The sequence below is a fragment of the Tasmannia lanceolata genome, unplaced genomic scaffold, assembly GCF_043159265.1.
Source record: "Tasmannia lanceolata isolate RefF3 unplaced genomic scaffold, GAP_Taslan_0.1 ptg000015l, whole genome shotgun sequence".
NCBI lineage: Eukaryota > Viridiplantae > Streptophyta > Magnoliopsida > Canellales > Winteraceae > Tasmannia > Tasmannia lanceolata.
In genome coordinates this window covers 53802465-53826923 of record NW_027518692.1, presented here as the reverse complement: position 1 = coordinate 53826923, position 24459 = coordinate 53802465, and the positions used below count along the sequence as shown (strand labels likewise).

The window sequence follows — 24459 nt, the reverse complement described above, 5'->3', positions numbered from 1 at the left end:
GTAGACTCATTAAACTTTAGGTCATCTCATTGCCGTCTTAACCACTGTTTGAAAACTCACCGAGTCAATCGTTGACTTGACCGAGCCAACCCAGTTCTTCCTTGGCCAAGTTCTCGTCGAGTTTTGCCTCACCAAATCAATAAAAAAAAATTCCTTTTCGCTCGTCCGGGCTAAATGAAAAAATTGACCGTTGCTGTCATTGATTTGCACAAGTAAATTCCTTTGTTACCATGGCCAAGTTCTTGTCCGAGTTTTTTTACACACTGATTTTTCCCATTAGGAATTGTTAAATCGGAACATCGATCAGACATGTCTAATTACAAAAAAAAATACAATGTATATAACTGAAATCATCAGGCATGTCTTATTACAAAAAATACAGTGCATGTAACTGAAATGATGATGTGAAGATTATGGAGTGAGGATCATTTAGAGATGGCTTTCATGAATCTGTTTAGTGACGAAAATATGCCTGCTGCTCTTACCAAAAATGGAGGCTCCTCCGATTTCTCAGCCACATCTCCAAATATTATCTGTATAAAAAGACAGGACAGAAAAGGAGTCATAATTTAACAAAATGCAATCATATAACTGTTAAAAATGTGAAAAAGTCATGAGTATCTGCATTTAGTAACTTGTTTCAGCTCTCTCATTCATGTCCAACTCAAGAAGGTTGGAGAGCTTTTAGGTAGTGAATGTGAAGGCTATTTAATTTTTTGCACCAGCCTTCACTAGAACAAACTTCTCTTTAAGGTTGTTTTTCCATAAAGAAAAAGGGTTTGCAACTTGCAAGGGTCTCCCTCCCTCTCTATATGTATTGCAGCAGGAAGGAGCAACTTTTCATATATATGAGGAAAGTCCATTGATCATTCCATTCCACCAACCATACATCCACAGCACTGAAACCCCACCAAAACTATATGCTCACAATAGAGAGCAATATATTCTTTTTTTTATAACATTTTCTTCAGATATGGCTTAAAATTAAGAGTCACAATTACAGTTGTTTGGAGCATTTGGGATGAACAAAGTAGGTGATTATAGACATTGCTTCTCACAAAAAAAGGCGTTAGGGTCTTATCCCTGTTTCTCTTCTAAATGTTTTTTGAATTTGTTTGAAGTCAGTATTCGGATCTCCATAATTTTTAAGCTAATCAATAACAACGAAAATTTTAAGCTAATCAATAACAATGAAATTATTATAACTTTGCAGAAGCTGCAGCTCACAACATATAGAAATCAAATCAGACTCTGATTTCAATGCAGGAAGTTCCAGTTTACATGGTGAGAACCCCTATAATGGTAACAGAGATATGGAAATTCTCGAGTTGATGCTTCCTGACCAATTTTGGTAGATACAATATAGTTGATTCTTTATGATAAAGTATGGAAATTCTAATCTACTCTGACTTCCACAATCTCATGAAAAAATACAGAGCTGATACAACTGACATGGAATACATATTTGTGTGTGAAGAGCTGATACAACTGACATGAGAATATTTTCCATTTCCAACAGCATGGATTCAGTACCTTGACCGGTACGTGGGAAGAACTACATTTGTATAATCCACTGACTTCAAATATTCCTTTACATGAGAAACAATTAGGCAATTTTCAGGTTGCTAAGTTTCAGTCAAGTGTTGAGGTTGAATATAGAGCTAAGGCTCACACAGGATGTGAAATGATGTGGGCCAAATCACTTTTAGAATAAATGAGGTTCTACATTAGCTTCCCAATGCAGATGTTGTGTGATAATTAAGTGGCAATATACATTCCAAATAATCCTATCTTTCATGAGAGGACGAAGCAGATTGAGGTAGATTGTCATTTTATTTGAGACTTGGGAATGTAAAAGAAACTTATAACTCACATGAAGTCAGTTAATCAACTTGTAGATGTGTTCACCAAGGAAGTAGCTTCTGCTCAGTTTCATTCTATGTATAACAATCTAGCCATGATTTATATATATGGCCCAGCTTGAGAGGGTGTGCTAGTGTTAGTTTATTTCATTTGAGGTGAGACCCTTATTTTTTCTCTTTTTTTCCTTTTATGGCTTAGTTGTATTACATCTAGAAACACACGATTCATTGAATATGCATGTTTGGGACAAGATTTGAGGAAATTTATTTACTCAGATTTTCCTGTTTTTTCTTTTTTTTTTCTATTTTTGTAATATTTCATCTTTTAATATTAGAATTATATGTCGAGAACTTATATGATTCCCGACCGTGAGATTATAAAGGGCAGAGAGAGAAAACCATCTCTCCCTTGGTTTTTAATCCAAGAGAAAGCCCTTTTTTTTTTACTTTTCCTTGGTTCAAAAACCAAGAGGCAGCAAGTTTTGTCTCTTACCACCCTTTACATTCTCATGGTCGAGCATCATATAATTTCTCTTATATGTCAATGCATTGTTTGATTGTCTTATACATCTATCAATTTGTGCATTTTCAACCATTCAAATTTTTTTTATGAACCAGTCTAAAAAATCATTCAAAAAAATCAAATTATGCATTTTTTACTTTAATGACTATATGTAATTTTTAACTGTTATAAAGCCAGATCTACATGTTATAAGCATTATGAATGTATTTATCAATATATGTGCCCCTTTTTATGAACTATTTTTACCATTTTTGTACTTTTTCATATTTTTTAACCTTTTACTAATTTATTTTATTTTATGTTTAATATTTTAGAAATCAAGCCTAGAACTGTGTAGGCTTGTTCTTGGTTATTTTACTGTTTTTTTATTGCTTTTTGTATTATGGAACTTGTTAGTACTTATGCAAATTATGTTACTTTTCTACCTATTTTTATTATTTAATTGTTCATTTCTTTAGTTAAAATAATTGTTTCTACACTTCCAGTTGAAGTAGTAGCAAAAAAATCTTGACGGACGAGCAGACACGCAGGAGCGGATACACTCACTAGCACAGTATAAATCCAATAATTCATGTTAAAATTATCAAATCACAGATTTTAGTTGAAGTAAATATGCCCACAACCATTAAAGATAAATGCAAACTCAAAAACATGTTAGAAACCTTGCATATCACTCTATTTTTGGGACCATGATTATCCATATCATCTGATTCACATATGTATCGCCGATATAGTCAATAAGTATCACTGATAGGGTCGACATGCATTGTTTTGGCCTCCGACCATTACGTTGATCGAGACCAATATTTTGACCCTTGGATCTGTCTTTTCGACAAGTAAATTAGTTCTAAAATTATCACGTAGGGAGGATTTAAAAATGTAAGATAGTGTATCTAACCTCAATATCTTCAGCATCTGGGCGACTAGGTTGTTCTTTTGCTAGCAAATATCGATTTGGCCGATCCTTATCATCATAGAATACCTTCCACAACCTGGTAAAGTATCAGATACAGAGTCATTACCAGTGTCAGTTTTCTCTAATGAAAAGCTTATGTGTGTCTTTCTTTTCACAAGACAACAATTGTAGGTTACTTCTCACCCTGGATAGCATCTAAAAACTGCACCAGATGGCAAAGGTCTCATTGAATACACTGTCGTGAAAGTGCTGCATTTTAAAAGACATTATAGTTAGTATTCAAGTAGATCATCAAAGAACCCATATCCATATTTCCATATGAAGGTTTTCTCTATTTAATCTAACCAGCATATAAGAAAAATAACAAGGATAGCATGCCCTCATAGATATTCATATAATTTATGTGGTAACTATAATTTACATATAAAGAAACCCCACACAATTCAAGATAAGTATTAATTGGGTGTCTAATGGTAAGCAAATAAACAATTTTTTCTCCGTTTAATTTCATTCACGGCCACATGCACCAACTTCTTGATAATTTTATTTATTATAAAAAAATCCAGAGAATTTTAGTCGATATGATTCCAACCACCAGAGTATATACCTTCTCATTCCACTTGTGGAGCACACTTAAAACCCTTTAAGCATTGATAACATGTGAAGATGTAATTTTTCCCATAAAAGATTTACACATCCAGCAAACTTACTGTCTTTTAAATAAACAATGACAACCACATCAACTGAAAGACAAAAAAGAATCAAAATGCAGTGCTTGAGCCTCTGCGTAGGTTCATGGATTTTATTCCTACTTCCTTGCCGAGAAGAGACTATAGGGAAAAAATAAAGAAATGTGTCAAGCCACTATTGCCATAAACAGTGAAGAAGAGAGCTGACATGTCGGGACGTAGATGCTAAATTCTTATCATTTTGGCATAAATTACAAAGTAACTTGAGTGAACCAGTCAACAACCTATCAACATGGTTTAAATTTCTACCGAAATTAACAAAAAATGACCGAAATGTTTAATTTCCATCACCACTGAAACACATACTGAAATCGGGACGTATACCAAAACCAAAATCGTAATTGTATAGATAACATTATTTCAGTCGAAACTTGGAAACATGTTGAAAACATATGAAAATCATGAAAACATATGAAAATTTAAGATGAAACTAAAGGAAATGGTAGAAAATATTTTATCGTACTTGAAAATAGGAAAATAATTATTTTCTCAACTCAACTCAACTAAGCCTTTGTCCCCAACTTAACTCCGCTTGCGTTTTTCACAGCTTGTCCCAAGCCAGGATAAAGGAGGAGGGTTAGCATCAGGTTAGCAGCCGGCCGTAAACTTTGCCACTCTCCTATGAAATGAATCCTATAGAAAATAATTATTTTCTAATATTAAAATATTAAAAATACAAATAATATGTAAAAATTATAAAAATCAAAGAGGATATAAATAACACAATTCATATGAATGTAGTGTTATATACTATATTTTATAATGTTATAACTAATATTTTGTAGTTTTGTTAAAAAATTAAAAAATTATTAATCTTTCAAAAAAACTAACAAAATCTAGGCATGTGTAGATTTAGCCATGACCTGTTTAAACATAAAATTTAGGTAGTGTTTTCTCACTATTTTTATCTTTGTTATAATGTTTTTATAAAATATTAAAAATATTTTAAAAAAGAAAAGAGCATCTGGTAGATGTAGCTTTGTCCAAAACCAATAAACTTTCATATAGCTCCAAATCTCTAGTTGAGACATGATGATGGAGACAAGATCTGAGGAAATATCGGTGATTAGTTGGAATAGTAAACCAATTTATGCATATGCTATGCTACTTCACTTGAATGCAGTGTATAGGATTTTGAGATATCTTAACTCCAAAAATTGATAAGAATTGTTGCTACTAACCATGTACATCTTTGATTTTTTGTTTTATTAGATGTTGACTGGGCATGATTTCCTGTCACTTCTGTTGGTGGAAATCTTCTGACATGGGAAGGCAATGAATAGTTTGTGGTTGCAAGATGGAGTGATGGAGTAGATGGTGATATAAAATTCTATATCTGAGATTTTGCGGCTGCGCACATTCTTATCTAAGTTAGGCGTTGAGACTGATTATCTTATTCCCAGTTAAGGTGACAATCAAACTGCTATTCATATCACATTCACATCAAAACTAGTTTTCATGAGGACCAAACAGAATGAAGTTGTTTATCAATTTGTCCTAGATAAGATGATGCGTTGAGATATCTGCACACCATATGTTCATTCTTGGAGTTAGTTGGCCATTTTTTTTCCCAGCAGCTCTAAGCAACTGTCTTCGTAAGATTATTGCAAGTTGGAATGAAGGACATTCCTGCGCCAACTTCAAGGAGAGAATTGGAGTTCATAAGTTGGAACTCTTACTTTAGTATGCTTTTATGTTGTATGGGAATTCTTTTCATATTTTTTTATTTATTAATGACGACTTTTTAATTTATGCAATCCTCTATGTATGACTCTAATAAACCAGGCATTAAATTACATTTTTTGTAAATGGTCACAATTCTAATTTTTATTTGTAGCCAAGTTCTCGTCGCAAAAAAATGGATGGTTACTTCTTCAAGTGCCTTTCATCAATATTTTAACGAGAAAACAAGGAAATGGCAATTTTGTAAATGCAAGCAGTGCTAAGCAAGTCAAATCAATTTACATTCACATATAAGAAGTACAAGACGTGCGGGAAGATTATTTTTTTAGTTTTGCGAGATGGAGGTGTTGTATAAGTATATGAGCTTGTCGAGTGTTGCTTCTCCCACATTCAAAGGGAAGGAAACTCTAAGCCAGAAAGATTAACAACTATAAGGTTCTCTGTAGATATGTTGTAGTTCGGCATGAAATGCCTGAGCTGTGATTTAGTTCCCTTTTCTCTTTTTTCTTTTGTTTTTGGCTTCATCTTGTCTTGTCTTTGCTACCTTTTCTATTCTTTTAATCAATCACATGTCAAATAAAAAAGAAAAAAAGCCAGACATGAAGTACAAGATGCGTGTAGAAGAACTACACTTGCAAGAGAAATATATATTAAAAAGTCTTTTAACATCCACAGTTTCTTGCGTAGGAAGGAAATGAATAATAATTCATAAAGAGACATCTCATATTGGCATAAATTTGTCTGTCATTCAAACCAGTCCACTGCTAAAGAAGAAAAAGCACATTCCGCATCAATACGAATGGAAAATGAAAGAGAAATTTACCTTAAAAAGTATCTACGCAGTCTCCGGACATTGAAGCCAACTCCAACATCTTCACTGATAAGACGTGGATTCCACATGATAAGAGGCCTTGGCTATTCACAAAATAATTAGGAGTTTAGTGTTAGAAAAACATCCTTCTTGGCCTGGAAACTGTGCAAGAGAAAATTCCTCTATTGCCTTGAAGTAATATGTAAAGTAATAAATTCGCTAACATGTATAATTGGATGACACCAACCAGATAGTATAAAGAATTGTTTATTCATCAACTACAAACACTCAAGAAACAAAAGATCTTAACTCTTAAGGAAGAATGACAAGAAAAACCTAAGCTTAGTTAAACCAAAAGAACAAAGAAAGGCTTTTTACTACAATCAACGAGTCCCAATAAACAAAAGGATGCTGCCCAATCCTCACATGTATTCATGTCAATCTACAAGATTTCAACTACAGTGGCTGGTAGACTGGAGAAGATCCAAAGGAACTTTTTATTGAATAGTATTGGCTATATTTCTTGGGGGAATTTGATTGCTTGGTGAGAAATATGAAGGCCAAAGGGGATGGAGACTTGAGTAAGGACTTTAGTGTGCAATAGAGCGTTAAACTGTTATTTGGGAAGTGGTGGTAGAGGATTTATAAAAAGCCACATGGATTGCACTCATCTATTTAGGGTACAAATATGGGGAAAATGGCAAGATGTTTTTGGTTCAACTAATGGAAGAGGAAGCTTCTTGTTTCAGGATTTTGAGGAGTATTATGAGTGTTCATGTAATAATATACCCACGTAGGGGGTATTCTTGTCATTCATGTAACCCTACTCATATATATATATGAGGAAAGTGTTGGTGAGCTTAAGCTCACCAAACTTATGGTGAGCTTAAGCGCCCAATCACATTGGGGCCTACTTTGTTAGGATGATCCAAAGCATTCATTTGAAAGGCCCTTACATAGATGGGGTGTGTACCAAAAATCAGCTCCATAGGATCATCCTAACCCATCCATTTGTGGAGGTCAAAATGGACAGACATTATTTGTCCACAAATCTGCCCATTTTTGTCCTCCACAAATGGAGGGGTTAGGATGATCCTATGGAGCTGATTTTTGGTACACACCCTATCTATGATAGGGCCTTGCAAATGAATGGTTTGGATCACCACAGAAAATGTGGGACCCATGTGATTGGGGCGCTTAAGCTCACCATAAGTTAAGTGACCAACACTTTCCTCTCTCTCTCTCTCTCTCTATATATATATATATATATATATATATATATGAGGAAAGTGAAGCTACACCGCCGGTGTAGCTAACTTAGCTACACCGCCAGCTTAAAATACAATGGGCTCACATTGTTTTGGTGATCCAAACCATTCATTTGATTGGCCCTCACATAGATAGGGTGTCCACCAAAAATCAGCTCCATAGGATCATCCCAACCCTACGATTTGTGGAGGCAAAAATTGAACGTGTAAAAACCTTCACAAATTTGTCCATTTTTGCCTCCACAGTTTGAAGGGTTGGGATGATCCTATGGAGCTGATTTTTGGTGGACACCCTATCTATGTGAGGGCCAATCAAATGAATGGTTTGGATCACCAAAACAATGTGGGCCCATTGTATTTTAAGCCAGCGGTGTAGCTTCACATTCCTCTATATATATATATATATATAATATAATATAATTTTTGTGTGCGAGAGAGTAACACAACTCTCTCATCACCTTTCTCTCATTTCTCATCTCTTCTCTCTTCTCTTCCTCATCTCATGCAGAAGACAACATGGTTTCAGAGCTCAAGTTTGAAGATCAACACTTTATCCCTCCTTGATGTCGCCGTATGGCCATACCACACAAACCTAACCCTAGAACCCCAAACACCTAACCCTATCATTGCCGCCCCTTCCCTAAACACCCTTTAAGGTTTCCCAACCCTCAACCCCAACCCCTAATCTGTAAATTGCCGCCCACCCCCCTACACCCATTTTTTTGGTTGTTTCCACTGTTCTTTTTGGGTTTTATCAAACCCTAACCCTAGCCCTAGCCGCACCCCTCCAACTTCACTATTTTTTTGAGTTTCTTCAATCCTAACCCTAGCCACCCCTATCAAACTACAGTTTTTGGGTTTTTCTCAACCCTAACCCTAGCTGAACCCTCCCTACATCTTGTTTTTTGGTTTTTCCTTAACCCTAACCCTAGCCGCCCCCTCCATTCTATTATTTCTTGAGTTTTTCATCCACCCTAACCCTAGTCTTCTCACTCCATAATCTGCCTTAGTTGGTTTCAACCCCAACCCCAAACCCAACGCTAAACCATCTCACATATACCTTCCTTCACTTTGATGACTTAAACCCTCATCCGTGCCGTTTTTCATTCCGTTGTTGGTTCTAGGACGATGTTTTGTGATTCCCTATTGTTGGTGATGTGCCTGTGTGGTGTTGTGGTATCTTTCTATCCCGGCACCACGTACTGATGTATGGGCCAGCATGTATTAGTGGCTGGCAGTGGTTATCGTTCTCTGTGTTGAACGTTTGTTGCTGATTTATTGATGATATGTTGGCGGTGCGTTGGTGCTTTATTGGTGATTTGTTATTGATTTGTTCATTGTTGTTGTTGGTGGTGGTGATTTGTTGTAGGCGATTTGTTGGTGTTGTTACTTGTTGTGGATATTCAGTATGACTACTACTGTTGTTGTTTCTTCCTCTATGTCACTCCCTATGGTACCGATGACCTCCATCAAGCTTGATGAGTTGAATTATCCAACCTGGTGTTGGTCGATTCAGATTTATCTCTGTGCACAAGGGAAGATGAGTTATCTTAGCAAGGATCCTCCTCCACTTAAGGACGCGACATATGAAAAGTGGAGCCAGGAGGATGCTCTCATTCAGTCACTTTTATGCCATAGCATGGAGCCAAAGATTGCTCGTCATAAGCTGTTTCTAGATTGCTAGTCATAAGTTGTTTCTGGACACATCCCGCGATGTCTAGCAATTGCCTTTCATCTCCCAAGTGTTAACTCTTACTCCAAGCAGTTGTGGAACAACTTTTCTTTTCCGCAAAGAGTGGGATCTTCCCTGTAAGTGGTAGATTGTTCCTTCGATGGAAACTTCCTGGATTAACAACATGCTGTCACTATGGGGTATGGACTCGAACTTTTTTTTTTGGAAGGTAAGCTGGGATCAAACCTGAGACCTCAAGGTTGAGATACAAAGCCTCAACCATTGAGCAGCAAGCCCAAATCCCACATGGGCTCTAACTATCACTGTACTGATTAAGGTTATTTGGTGTCATTGATATCACTGTTACTTCGATGGAAGCTTCCCCGATTAACAACATGCCAAGTCACTATGGGGTATGGACTCTACCTATCACTGTACTGATCAGGGTTATTTGGTGTCAGTGAATTATCCATGTAATCAGGGGAATAGAGTCAGGAATTTAAATATACTCGCAAAATCATTTAAGGTGGTGTTTTTTTTTAATGGCAAAATCATTTGAGGTGTTTGGAAAACGAAGCACTTCTTTCATGTTTTAGTGGGGTTGGGGCATTGTTTTATATTCGGGCTAGAAGACCAAGGTTTGTGTTCTCCAACAAATGTGTAGCGGAGGCAATACAGGGCATCATTGTCTAAGGACAGACCTACTCGTGTGTCTGATTTGACCATTGTAGAGCTAAAGGCAGAGAGATAGGGCCTTCAACAATTACAGGTCATCTCAATCAATCGTGAACATTCAAAGCATTTTTCATAATGCTATCTATGGGTTAGACTGTGCACTAGGAAAGCATATCAAGGATATTTCATGAGATAGATAATATTCAAGAATGCTATAGAACGTGATATTTGTAGAGAAGTAAACTCATTTCCAGATGCTATGGCAGTAAAGCTTTCTTTTCCTCGTACCCAGGAGCTCATTCAAGCATAAAGGTAATTGATGTGTTAGCAGTTTTCTGAATGGATTTAAATTAGGCCTTTTATTTAGGGGCAGGCACAAATATCATGCCTAGGAAACAGATTTTATATAGTTTCCGAAAACCCAAATGTGTGGAAAATCCTAGGAAACATATGACATGCATTTGGAAATGCCTATAAAACTTCACTGCATGTGATACTGCGTTAAAATGGTATTAAAGTTTAGCTGTCACAATAACGAACAACTATTGATTGATTGTGAGAGTTGAGCCAGTAACTCAATAGGGACGGACATTGTGTGAATATTGTTTGTAAAAATGTTTAAGAAATTATAAGAAAGTGCCAATCATACAACTGTAGAACAAAAACCACTATAGAAAACTGTCTGATAAAGAAATCAGATACTGTCATACCGGGTCATTTGACAACTGGGATGCAATTCGCTCAACATATTCCAACATTTGATAATCAGGAACAACCATAACCACGATTTCATCTTCGTTCTTTACAGGCTTTCGGTCACTTAAGCTGCATAAATATAAGAGAAAAGATCAATGTCAAAGACAACATAGATTCCAGGGGTACAAAATAAATAAATATATAATAACAGAGGAGATAATCCAAATTGTAACACATCATGTGTGTAAGAGGTGATGATTAGAAAAACAGCAATAGTGTTACAAATAACATTTGATGCAATTGAAAATCACCTGGCAAACCCGAAATTTGCATCTTTCCACCGATATTTCAGTAATGCAGCAGCTCCAGCATCAGGAAATATGGCCTTCAGTCTCTATAAATGGACACAGCATTTTATAATATAAGGTTAGAAACACAATCAGCATTCGCAAGCAAAGCTGAACCTACTTATAAAGAGTGTTTAAAAACACGGATTTGTTGCGGAACGCGGCCAAGAAAAATCCTTGTCAACTCGGTCATAACTCGCGAGTCATAGGAGTTTATTGACTCTGTAGGGAAAAACGCGGAACGCGGATGTGGTGCAACGCGGAACACGGCCGAGATAAAAAGGAGTTGACTCGGGCGAGTTCCTTGCCGAGTCAAGGAGTTTTTAAACACTAATACAGGCTCAGCATTTATAATTAGTTATCCATAAAAACTCTCAAAATGATTATTTTTGTTAGTTAATATAAATGTAAGAAACAAATAATTTAACAATAGATTTGAAATGAGAAGTATCCAAAATAAGAAAGAAAAAATGCACTTTATTGAAAGCAAATAAAATATTTTTATACGGTCAATCTTAATAAAAGTTACACAGTGTTAGTTATTATTCAGTATATAGGTGAATGCATTATTCAGTTTCCTGAAAAATGTTGACAGTCCATTTAACCAGTAGCAAATACAGAAGTATGAAAACCACAATATGAAAAGAGAACATGAGTTTGGTATTCTTTCAAAAGATCCATTAGTGTCATACTTTCATTAAGGCACCCTATAGAATTGTTGAATTCATTCTTAGTTATAAATAAGTGTGAAACTACCAGTTACTCCAAAAGCTTAAGCTGTTGGAGAAGGCGTTATTTACTCTTTTATACTTTAACACTCCCCCTCACGTGTGGCCCCTCTTTCTTTGGGTTAGCCTACACGTGGCACATGTGGCCCCACTTCTGGGTTGATCATTGCATGTGAATTTTTGACATCAAGGAGGTTTGAACTCAGGACCTTTTGCTCTGATACCATGTGAAACTACCAGTTACTCCAAAAGCTTAAACTGTTGGAGAAGGCGTTATTTATTCTTTTATACTTTTTTTTTTTTGAAAAGCGACATAGAATCCATTAATATAGAAGGTAGACGGGACCAGGAGTCCCATTCTACAATACAAAATATTAATGAAGATTGGAACGGGCATACCTGAACCAAAAATATTATTCTTCTATACTTTAACAATAAGCTTTTTGATTAAACAGAAATTTGTACGATAGAACAATCAAAACTGAAGTTCTCAATAATATTTTCATTTTGAATACCTATAAATGAAATGGAAACTACTATTTAGTGTTGATAAATTCACATTGCAGGTCGGTAGCTGACGGCAATCAGGTTTGAAAAGGGTAGGGACATAGCACAAACACAAGCACGCACGCGCACACAAATGAGGAAAGTGTTGGTGAGCTTAAGCTCACCAAACTTATGGTGAGCTTAAGCGCCACATTGGGGCCTACTTTGTTAGGATGATCCAAAGCATTCATTTGAAAGGCCCTTACATAGATGGGGTGTGTACCAAAAATCAGCTCCATAGGATCATCCTAACCCATCCATTTGTGGAGGTCAAAATGGACAGACATTATTTGTCCACAAATCTGCCCATTTTTGTCCTCCACAAATGGAGGGGTTAGGATGATCCTATGGAGCTGATTTTTGGTACACACCCTATCTATGATAGGGCCTTGCAAATGAATGGTTTGGATCACCACAGAAAATGTGGGACCTATGTGATTGGGGGGCGCTTAAGCTCACCAACACTTTCCTCTATATATATATATATATATATATATATATATAGAGAGAGAGAGAGAGAGAGAGAGAGAGAGAGAGAGAGAGATAACTGGCTAGTATAGAAACACATGCTGAGTTTTCTCAGTATCAAAACACGGGCTGAGTAAATTATCCAAAATTTTTTTTGAAAAGATAACGAGATTTTATTCCAGTAACACGCCAATTACAAACAGGGGACAAGACGTCCCCAAAGCCGAAAAGCCAAAATGCAAACGGTTAGCCCCCTATAACTAACCGATCAATACATAATGTCCTGGAAAAATTCAAAAATTAATCCCTAGATGGTCCTCCACCACGATCCGAGGTGAATGTAATTCAACTCCCGCCCTAGCCAGTTCATCCGCCATCGAATTCACTGATCTTCTCATGTGGGTGAGCTGAGGGTGTAAATTATCCAAATTATTCTAGGAAAATTGATGGGAGCTGGTATATGTTGAAGAAAAGAAACTCCTGACCTGACATCCTGTCAATTCTCTAAGTGATTCCAAGAATATCCTTGACAATTCCCAGAGCTCACCTTGTGCACCTTCCTCATCAAGAAACTGCAACTGTGGGATTAAAAGTTCTACCTGCCAATGAACATTAATGATTGTGAAGTCCCCACTATATGGTGCTCAAACTAGTCAAATGGGTAGATTTTTCAAAGTTAAACATTAATGCTCACTGTAATGATTTTCAAAATAACTTATATCACAAAACATTTTACTTTCATGTTGGTATTGTTGTAAAAGATGGATATCTGGGATGGTTTGACACTGTATCAGATCATTCATACAAAGATATGAAGGCATATTTCACAAAATTATGCCAGAAAGTGCTTTAAGCGGAAACTTACAATGGCCCTCATTCCACCTGAAGAGATAAAGGTAGCACTTGCGCAACTTGATTGTAGGATTGCACCCTCCAAGTCAGATGGCAAGTCACTGAAAATATAAAAAACCTATCATCTGCCGTTCCATTCATCCGGAGGGGGCGTTCGTAAGAAAGGAAGGTCCAAAACCACACCCAAGATACAAAGTGTCTTAAGCCATAAAAGGGCTTTCAAGCATTTTGAAATGAGATGGTTTCTCAATGCACATCCCAAGCATTTGATCTATACGGGTTGATAAAGTTAAATATATAGAACAGTTTCTACACGTATTTGTAGATAATGAGTTGCCACCAAGGAAGGGTAATTTTCCAATATAAAGGCCAAACATTATCAGATATTAGAACTCTCCCGCCATCTACAATTGCATCTTATGCACAATATAAAAATCTAATAATCGTATGCCTTGGTTTGACATTATTTAGAGCAGGGCATCCAATCAAAATACTATTTAAAAGTTGACAGGAGCATCATGTAGTGAATGCCAAAGGCATCTACCACGATGAAATAAAGACGTAGAAAAATGCATGTCAAGAATTGAAAATTATATATAAAATGAGTGGTGGGTGGAATTTAGTCCTACCGGAATTTATTCTGCTACTTGAATTTAACACTCGTTTTTATTTTTTATTTTTTGAACAAGAAATTCTTTAAAGTAAAAAAGGGAAAGATACAAAGAAAGAGATAGACAAACAAAGGAGAAAAAAAGAGAGAAGAGAAAAAACAAAGAAACAAAACCTCAGGAAAAAAACTAAAGCGAAAAAAGAAGAAGAATTAACTGGGCAAGCTACACTGATGCCCAGACAAGGCAAATAAGACTATAAATCTGACATTTCTACTGAAACAAAGAACATCTTCACACTGAACTACGAAGTTAGTTAATTGCCTTCATGATGGATATGTGAGCAATTCGACTCCTAAAAGCTTGAGCAAATAACCAGCATTTCTCAAAATGAGAATCCCCAAGAAAGTCGTGACAGACCTTTGAGCCAAGAAATGGTAGCAAGAGAGTCATCCTCAGCATTTTGCGTATGCACAAGCAAGGTTCTAAATTTCGGTTTCGGTACCGATTTTGGACCCCACCGAAATCCGAAATTTCATCTCCACACAGAGCCTAGAAAAAACTGTTCTGGTTCCTTGGATTGTAGGGACGTCTAGTTTGAGCACTCTCCCAAGAAATCCATTAATGGAGATCAAGCAGTCTTCGATGTAATAGAATAGGGGACGGCCCAGAAGAGTAATCCAGATTGGAGATATGGGGGGATCAACATCAAGTCGGAACTCAGGAGACCACCTCAGGAACCCAACTGGAAGCCCTATATTTTCAGGTTATCCAACAGCCTCACTGCCAAGAAAACCCGCTCAATTCCAAATCTAAGCAATATGTGTCCACGGTCCAGCAAGGTAACCAGAGGATCTCAAAAGGTCCTGGAATCCCTGCGCTTTTTTTCACTGAAGAAGATACTCAGAAAGGTGTGGCACCATTCCGTCTTGCCTTAGTAGCCAAATGCTCCTATGGCAGGCCATCCCTCTTCTCAGTTAAAGAAGCCCTGAAACAAAAGCTTCACTTAGGTTGATGAACCTCCTTTTACCTTGCTGGACTGTAGACACCTATTGCTCAGATTTGGAAATGGGCGGGCTTTCTCAGCCGTGAGGCTGGTGGAAAACCTGAAAAATACAGGGCTTCCTGTTCAGGTTCCTGAATAAAGTGAAACACCTGATATCCATTATGGCCTTACTATGTCCCACAAAGATTTACATAACTGCCTTGGGATAAAACTTCCGACGAGTGGAGGAAGGTACAACCCCATGAATGATAATCAAGGTTTGTATCAGTGACTACGTAAGTGGGAGGTGTTCGTCCAAGGGTAGCCAATGGAAGTGTGTTGATGACGTGAACAACTGTGTAAAATGCCTATGTGCACAAATGCTTAGATGTCCTTGAATGAAAGATCATTGATAGACATATATGCTTAGATGTCCTTAAGGCTTAAGTGAAAGATCATTGATAGAAATCCTCTATGATGTGTCAAAGTTTCCTTTCTATAACTTAAATGAAAGATCATTGATAGAAAGCCTCTGTGATGTGTCAATGTTTCCTTTCTACAACTCCATTTTTTGATGAAGTGTACGAAAATGAGAACCATTCGATGAATGCCACGACAGTGACAAAAGTCTCTAAATGCCTCAAAAGTTTTGTCACCACCACCATCACTCCGCAAATAAGAGATACGGCAATGTAATGTTCAGCAACAAGGGTATAAACTAGAAAAGAGACCAGACTTGTTTTTGAGAAAAAAAATCAAGTATAAAGCAAGTAAGCTGTACAGATATAACATGAAACTGCAAACCAATAAGAGAAGGGATGGATGCGGGAATGGTGAAGAGGCATAATATTATTATTGGATGAAAAAGGAAGTTCACAGTGTTCCCAAATTGACAACTAGGACACAATTGAGACTCGGCAAAAATACTATATCTATAATATATACTAAGCAGTAAGCATATTTCTTTTTTCTTTTTTTACCTGCAAGAAGCAAAAAAACAATAGCGAATTGGAAATCGTAGCTAGCATTTTATTATCGGTATTGTGCTGTATTCTTTGTTCATTAGCCGACATATTCCTGTCTGCCTATTTACAGTAACTATACTCATTTTCATATCTGATTGTCCATTCCCATTTGTTTTCTTTTAAAGAAAAAAAACACAACCTAAATTCTTCATCTGAATCAAGTCCAGTTGGATTACATCTAATGCTGCCAATGTCAACTTTTTTCAACTTTGACATATCCCTTCTTATAAGTCAATTTGTTTAACTATTTCAGATCATTTAGGCCCTGTTTGGATTGCAAGAAATTTCGGGAAAAGTTTGGAAAGAATTTTTTTTCTAAAATTTCATAATTTTGTACACACACAAAAAAATAAATATAACTTGAACCGACCCTTTTCAATTTTTACTTAGAGGGACCTTCAATTTTTACTTAGAGGGACCTTCAATTTATAGAACAAGAAATTTTTTTTATTAGAAATGTTTTTTCTGCAACCCAAACAGGGCCTTAGAGTCTCTTTTTCAGAATCTTACAATCAATTTATTTAATTTGATTCAGATTATCATAGGCCCATCATTTATAATTCATGTACCTTCATATATGATTGACCATTAGCCCTACTCAGACTTTGTCATTTCAGCTCCTCACTCAATTATATGAACCCAATTCTATACGCATGAACCTACATACATACATACGTCCAGAATCCAGATTGTCTTACAGAGTAAGGATGTTGAAAGAGTGAATAATTGAGAAACCTGTCTTCTTAGTTACTATTTCAGATCATTTAAAGTCTCTTTTTCAGATTCTTACTTTCAATTTATTTATTTTTTATTCAGATTATCTCAGACCCATCATTTATAATTCATTTACCTTCATGTATTTGTATGATTGACTATTAACCCTCCTCAGACTTTGTCATTTCAGCTCCTCACTCAATTATATGAACCCAATTCTATATGCATAAACCTGCATACATACATACCCACATACAGAATGTTGTGTTACAGAGTAAGGGTGTTGAAAGAGGGAGAAATTAAAAAACCTGTCTTCATCTTCTTTTTCTTCTTCTTGTTGGAGGGCTTGTTGGGTGTCAAGGGAAGAAGAAGAAGAGGACTCATCGACATTCCCTTGAAAATTTTCGAATTTCTCGAATTTTGCGCGGGTGCGTAAGTTGGGGCGAGTTGAAGGTAATGGAATTGGGAGGGAGAGAGGAAGGACGATGGAAGGAGAGGTGAAGGGTGTGGTAGGGTTGGAAGGGCAAGGGCTGCACCAAAAGCTCTTGCACAAAGAAGCCATGTATGTCTGAGTTTAGGATCCCTCATTTTATTATGAGTCTCAGTTTATCCCTTCCCATTTTTTATATGTGACTGTTATTGGCACTACCATGTTTTGATTTTGGGACGAATTCACCTTGTCTTTTGTTATTTAACTTTAAAAATGTATGTAAATAATATAGGGAAATGTTATCAGCACTAGTGTATTTTGATGACTGCACTCACTTTATCAAAAAGTACAGTATGGCACACACCATACGATGATCCAAGCCGTCCATTAGATGGGCCACAGCCTAAATAGGTTGTGCCCTAAAAATCATTTCCATAGGTTGATCCTATCATTGGGTAAGGATTAACCTATGGAAATGATTTTTAAGGCACAACCTATTTAGGTTGTAGCCCATCTAATAGACGGTTTTGATCATCCTATGGTGCTGGCCACCCCCACATGATACTTTTAATAAAGTGAGGAGTGCAATCATCAAAATACAGTAGTGCTGATAGCATTTCCCATGATATATCGCCCCTTTTTCTTCCCTGCGCCACCCCGGGTAGTGAAAATGAGTAGACATAAATATACTAGTGTGGGACCAGCGGTGAGGAGAAAAGGGGACGAATATATCACTTCCCATGAGTTTTTGAAATTCTCATATCTAGGAAGGCCTCCACTCATGACCACAGCATTCCACCACGCTTCTGCACCCTCTATCCTCGGCGGGCCACTGGCCCAACTATGTGAGTGTTTCACTATGACAAACATGGGACGTTTTGGGGGTAGCTGCAGTCCAGCCTTATGTATAACCTGCCCCTCTCGCCATTGCTTCTGGGCGCTTCTTTAGACGACGCACTTTCTTCCAAAGAGAGGTAATCGCTGCCGAGAGGTCATGGTTACTAGGAAGACGAGAAGGAAGATGGGAGAGGACGATAAAAGCTGAAAGAAATACTAAAGAGAGCTTGTGTCTAGAGGAGAGGTCTAATCAGTTGGATTTTTATAGAAAATGATTCGAGTTCAAGCAGCAGTGTGAAATTAAAAGGAAAACCAGGTTACGGGTCTTTATAAAGAAGGATTAGACTTCAATCAGGTTTAGGACACATACAGATACGTATACAAAGGGGTGGTTTTATGCCATTCTAGAAAGAAAATGCTAGAAACAATATGGCCGTGAGGCTCTTTCGTAACAAAATCTTTGTGGGCTCTCACACGTGTGGCACTTGGATGAGACTGGATCTGTTGATCTCACCCATGATCAGGACTTGCCCACTACTGTTGTTGACCCCACGTTGATTGTATGATCTTAGACCCTTGATCCATCAAGCTTCATTTGCAGTTATGTCAAGAAAGGAACACCATTAATTTTGGTACGTCTTCACCTCATAGGAGATTTTATATGGTGTGTCTCCGTATAGTCTAGTATTTTTTCAAATAGTACTGTATGACCCATTTCATAGGAAGATCCAATCCATTCATTTGTTGTGCCAATATAAATTGGTTGTGCCCCAATAATCATTTTCATAGGATCCTCTGTTTTGTTTTTGTTACGGTCCCGAGTGAGGGCCTGCCTAGGAATGGGACTGGGTGGGACCCAGCCTGGTATGGGACAGGCATCAAGAGCCTTGCCTAATGCGTTCCATCAGCTCTAGAGCTTTTGGCGTATCGGTAAGGTACCTAACAGTTTTCAGTAACGATTTCTTGATCTCCTTTCATTGTCTCGAGAAATTTGGAATCCTTTTCACATTCTGTTATGGTCAAAAAAAGATGTTCCTCAATGAGGAAGCGTTTTCTGTGTCCTCGAGCTATGGTGTCTCACAAGGCACTGCTCAAGAGGAAAGAGATAAGTAATCTCGTATGGGAGATTGCACCAAGATGAAGGGGAACATGAATAAAATCTCTTCTGCCTGTTTCTATTATTCATAACTGTTTAAATACAACTGCAGAATAGAAAGATAACTCCTAAAAGATAGCTAACAACCCTAAAAGATAGAATGTAATGGCTTTATTTACAAAGATAAACCATAAAGATCCTACCAGATAAAAAATAGCTGATTTATTTAATGCTAAAAAATACGTAACACATTCTTGTTCTGTTGTCCCGATTGGTGTGCAGGTTGAATTAATCTTGAAATGTCCTGGAAAAAAAAACCAAGGATTTCTCGGTAGAATGATCTTCCTCATCTAACAATGAGGAGAAACTATTACCAGAATCTTTGGGATAAAATCTGGAACCCAAATAGCTATATAAATATTAGGATTCAGATACCTACTGTTTACCCAAACATTATAATGTAAATTAAGATTCCGTTTAACAAGGGAATATGAATGTGATCACAATTCGAATTCCTTAATAATGGCAATCCAAACACACTTCAGATAGGATCGACTTGTTTGTATCGGTCACTATCAATTTCAGAGTGTTTTCAGATCTTAATCTCTGAGTCTGCTTTCATGAATCGAGCTGTCCATCAAAGTGTCCTAGGTTCCAAGGACAAAGGACTATTGGAGCTTGGCTACAAAATGAACAAATAATTAATTTTTCACCCTCCTCTTACTCAGGCCCTCTTTAGTCTCTCCTCTCACCCTCCTTCTTACCACTTGACATATTGAGTTCCATAGTTGTGGGGTTAAATCTGTTACATTCATGTCTCAACATCTCATTTTAAGAAGCCCTTTCCCAAGGCTGTCACACCAAGATGAGCACATAAGCTATCGTCGTTCACTCATGCCTAAGACGACATTAACCGCAAGCCATGTGTCACGGACCTTTGGTTTGGGATTGAGGTCCGTGCGGCACTTGCGTTGCCTCACAACAAGCAAGTAAGCCTAACAAAGTTATGAGGATCAAACCTACAAAACAAACACAAATGGAATGCTAAGTTTCCAAACACACACAAAGCAATAGGGCACACGCGTAGGCAAAATGTTAAGCTTTATTGATGATTCTAGCACAAGTTACAATAGGATCATGCCAAAAGGTCTACAACTCCTAAGGGTCCCCGATCACCCGTTGACTAGAATGGAATCCCTGCTAGGATATGCACTAGCAATGCACCACTCAATGGCCAACCAAGATCTCAGGGTAAAGAGCTTTAGCTACCAACCCCTTTTACCACCAGTGGCGACCAAAGGTGCTATAAACAACGCATTTCCAAGACGCAACGAGACGAGGCGAGATGGATTTTAATACCAACTACGTCCTCACTACAAAATGTACATAGGCATGAGCCTTACATATTACATTGATAGACCAAGTCACGGGCCATAGGCCATGCGAACAGCGCTGGACGAAATGGCCACGTGACACTCCCCCACCCAATCATGTCGACGCCCTCGTCGACATTGCATCCGTGTAGGTACGTATTTCATCTTCAGTGAGGTGGAGCTTTTCCCTTGGTTCCCAGCTAGCTTCTGAGTCTGGTAGGCCTTTCCACTTGATGAGGTATTCTAGTGTCGGTCTTCGAGAAGTTCCTCGCGGCTTGGTGCGTTCAGCCATGATACCCTCAACTTCAGGTGTGAAGGAAGTTGCGTGTGGTTCCTCTCGAATTGATGTGTTTCTGGTGTCGTCTTCCTTATCGGCTCGATAGGGCTTCAAGCAACTGGCATGAAAGACAGGATGGATTCTGAGCCATGAAGGGAGTTGGACCCGGAAGGAGACGTTACCAACACGCTCAATGATGGGAAGGGGTCCTTCGTATTTTCGAACCAAGCCTTTATGCACTTTGCGGGTAAACTTGAGCTGGCTAGAGTTCAATTTGACTAACACCAAGTCACCAACTTTGAAGTCATCTGGTCTTCTATCCTGATCTGCCCACTTCTTCATCCTCCTTGAAGCTTTCTCCAGATACGCTCTGGCGATGTCTACATTTGTGTGCCACTCTTTTGTCATATGGTAAGCAGGGGGGCTATTGCCGATATAACCAGCAGCGATGGAATGGGGGGTGGAAGGTTGCCGGCCAGTCGCTAGCTCGAAGGGGCTTTGATTAGATGCAGAGCTCTTTTGTAAGTTGTAGCAAAACTGCGCTACATCGAGCAGGTGAACCCAATTTCGTTGGTTGGCGCTAACAAAGTGCCTCAAGTATTCTTCAAGTAGGGCATTGATCCTTTCTGTCTGTCCGTCAGCTTGGGGGTGTAGGCTCGAGGAGAAGTTCAACTTTGTGCCCAACAACTTAAACAATTCGGTCCACAAGCGGCCAGTGAATCTTGGGTCCCTGTCACTGACAATATTCTGAGGAAGGCCCCAATACTTCACAACATGGCGGAAGAATAGTCTAGCTGCCTCTTCTGCACTGCAATATAATGGCGCTGGTATGAAGGTTGCATACTTTGAGAACCTGTCCACGACCACTATGATAGAGCCAAACTCCCCAACTTTGGGTAAGCTCACAATAAAGTCTAGGGAGATACTCTCCCAAGGTCCCTTCGGCACTGGCAACGGGTCTAAAAGTCCCAGGGGCTTGTCCCTTTCCACCTTATCTTGCTGGCAAGTGAGGCACGTCCGAACATACTCTTCCACATCATCGCTCATTCGGGGCCAGTAGTAATTACGTTCAACCAGGGCGAGAGTGCGATGAATCCCAGGGTGCCCTGCCCACAGAGTATCATGGCACTCTCTCAAAAGCTCCTTCCTTAGGTCACCTGATCGCGGAATGTATATTCGACACCGCTTGGTCAGTAGGAGACCATTTTGGGTCCAAAACCGTCGTGATTTCCCTGCCTTCACAAGCTGCATGATAGTTTGGGCGAATGGATCTTTCTCAAGCCCTTCACGAATACGGTCTTGAAGGTTGCTCTTTATTTGACACATGGAGGCGTTTTCATCCAATTTCAAGGTGGCCAACTCAGCCTTTCGACTGAGTGCGTCGGCTACTTGGTTCGATCGGCCCGGCTTGTATTCTAGAACCATGTCAAATTCTGCAAGGAAATCTTGCCATCGAGCTTGTTTTGGTGACAACTTTCTCTGGGTTTGGAAATAGCTTGTGGCTACATTATCGGTCTTGACAACAAACTTGGAGCCAAGAAGGTAATGTCTCCAAACTCGCAAGCAGTGTACTATTGCGGTCATCTCCTTTTCTTGCACGGTGTACCTTCGTTCAGTGTCATTGAGTTTGCGGCTCTCATAAGCAATCGGGTGCCCTTCTTGCATAAGCACACCGCCAATAGCATAGTCTGAGGCATCAGTCTGAACTTCAAATGGCAATGAATGGTTTGGCAGCTGTAGCACTGGCTCCACCATAACAACATCCTTGAGATTCTGAAAGGCAGTATTACATTTTTCGGACCATAACCACGGGCGATCTTTCTTCAATAAGTCTGTCAAAGGAGCCGCTCGATTTGAGTATCCTGATATGAACCGCCGATAGTAGTTAACAAGCCCGAGGAATGACCGGAGTTCTCCCACCTTGGTTGGAATTTGCCACTCTTGGATGGCACGAACCTTCTCATTGTCCATGCGAATTTCTCCTCCACCCACTTCGTGACCCAAGAACATAATACGCTCCTGAGCAAATGAGCACTTCTCTAGCTTCACATAGAGTTGGTTATTTCTGAGTACCCCAAGGACCTTCTTTAAATGATCGCCGTGTTCTTCGAGAGTGTTGCTATATACCACAATGTCATCGAGGTAGACCACTACAAACTTATCTAGAAACTCATGAAACAACCCATTCATCAAAGTACAAAAGGTTGCAGGGGCATTAGTAAGACCAAATGGCATCACCAAGAATTCAAATGCACCATACCTTGTTACGCAGGTTGTCTTGGCCTCATCTCCTTCTGCAATTCGCACTTGGTAATAGCCGGATCGCAAATCCAGCTTGGAGAAGTATCTGGCTCCTCCCAGTTGGTCAAACAAGTCAGCAATTAGGGGGATAGGATACTTATTCTTCACAGTCAGCTTGTTGAGGGCCCTGTAGTCAATACACAATCGTAGACTCCCATCATGCTTCTTTTGGAATAGAACTGGGGCACCAAAGGGGGCCTTTGAAGGCCTAAGAAATCCTGCTTCTAGTAGCTCATTGAGTTGCCTCCTAAGCTCTGCTAACTCTGGAGGGGCCATTCTGTAAGGGGCACGGGCTGGGGGTATGCTGCTAGGCTCTAGCTCGATTTTATGGTCCACTGCCCTCCTTGGCGGCAGCTTCTTGGGTAGCTTCTCAGGCATGACGTCTTTAAATTCTTCTATAACATCTTTGATGCTCGGGGGAATGATGATCTCCCCCACCAGTGCCTCTCCCATCTTTAAGGTTGCCACGAAGGTGGGTTCCCCTTTCTTTAAACCCTTCTTCAGTTGAAGGGCCATCAAGTGTTCGACGTCCTTCCTCTCTTGTCTACTGGCAGGAATCATACAAGGTGCTTCTTCTCCAAACATACATAAGGAGTTTAAGTAGGGCATTGGAACTGCTTTGGCCTGGTTCAAGAACTCTATCCCCAAGATGACACAAAAATCATCTAAGGGTACTGCCATGAGATTGGTTGTTCCAGACCATTCCCTAATCTTGATTGGTACACTCCTTGCTTTCCCAGTGACGGGGCGGGCCTCTGAGTTTACTGCCTTCATTTTCCAGTCATCTTTTTCGAGCTTCAACGCCAAACGTTTTGCCTCTTGTTCCGAGACAAAGTTGTGTGTAGCACCTGTATCGATCATGGCCCGTGTCATCTTTCCATTGATGCATGCTTCAATATACATCAAGCCTTTGGATGGGACTCCCTTAGAAAGAATTTTCTTGGCACCTTGTCCCTTGATAGCACTGCACAGGCTTAGAGCTGTCATCTTGGGTTCCTCCTCATCTTCTTTCTCTTC

General features: G+C 38.8%; 1 protein-coding gene across 2 annotated transcripts; it reads right to left on the bottom strand.

The window, feature by feature from the left end:
* Positions 1 to 175: 175 nt before the first annotated feature.
* On the bottom strand, positions 176 to 17706 carry LOC143892419 (DUF1995 domain protein, putative (DUF1995)). 2 transcript variants are annotated; one of them, XM_077397029.1, is made up of 9 exons: positions 17437 to 17706; positions 13810 to 13897; positions 13430 to 13543; positions 11167 to 11249; positions 10870 to 10984; positions 6557 to 6648; positions 3485 to 3550; positions 3284 to 3377; positions 176 to 533 (listed from the first exon to the last, which is right to left on the bottom strand). In XM_077397029.1, exons 1-9 carry the CDS (start codon positions 17688 to 17690, stop codon positions 426 to 428), a joined length of 1014 nt encoding a protein of 337 aa, XP_077253144.1. In that variant the 5' UTR covers positions 17691 to 17706; the 3' UTR covers positions 176 to 425. The 2 variants fall into 2 exon arrangements, with proteins under 2 accessions (XP_077253144.1, XP_077253145.1); XM_077397030.1 differs by lacking the exon at positions 17437 to 17706 and adding an exon at positions 17265 to 17392.
* Positions 17707 to 24459: the final 6753 nt, after the last annotated feature.

Excerpts from the sequence above, each read along its gene's own strand:
- LOC143892419 (XM_077397029.1), bottom strand. The coding sequence starts at position 17,690 with ATGGCTTCTTTGTGCAAGAGCTTTTGGTGCAGCCCTTGCCCTTCCAAC. Across the intron at positions 11,250-13,429 it reads GAGAATTGACAGGATGTCAG|AGACTGAAGGCCATATTTCC; the intron begins GTCAGGAGTTTC and ends GTCCATTTATAG. Across the intron at positions 10,985-11,166 it reads GCAAATTTCGGGTTTGCCAG|CTTAAGTGACCGAAAGCCTG; the intron begins GTGATTTTCAAT and ends ATATTTATGCAG.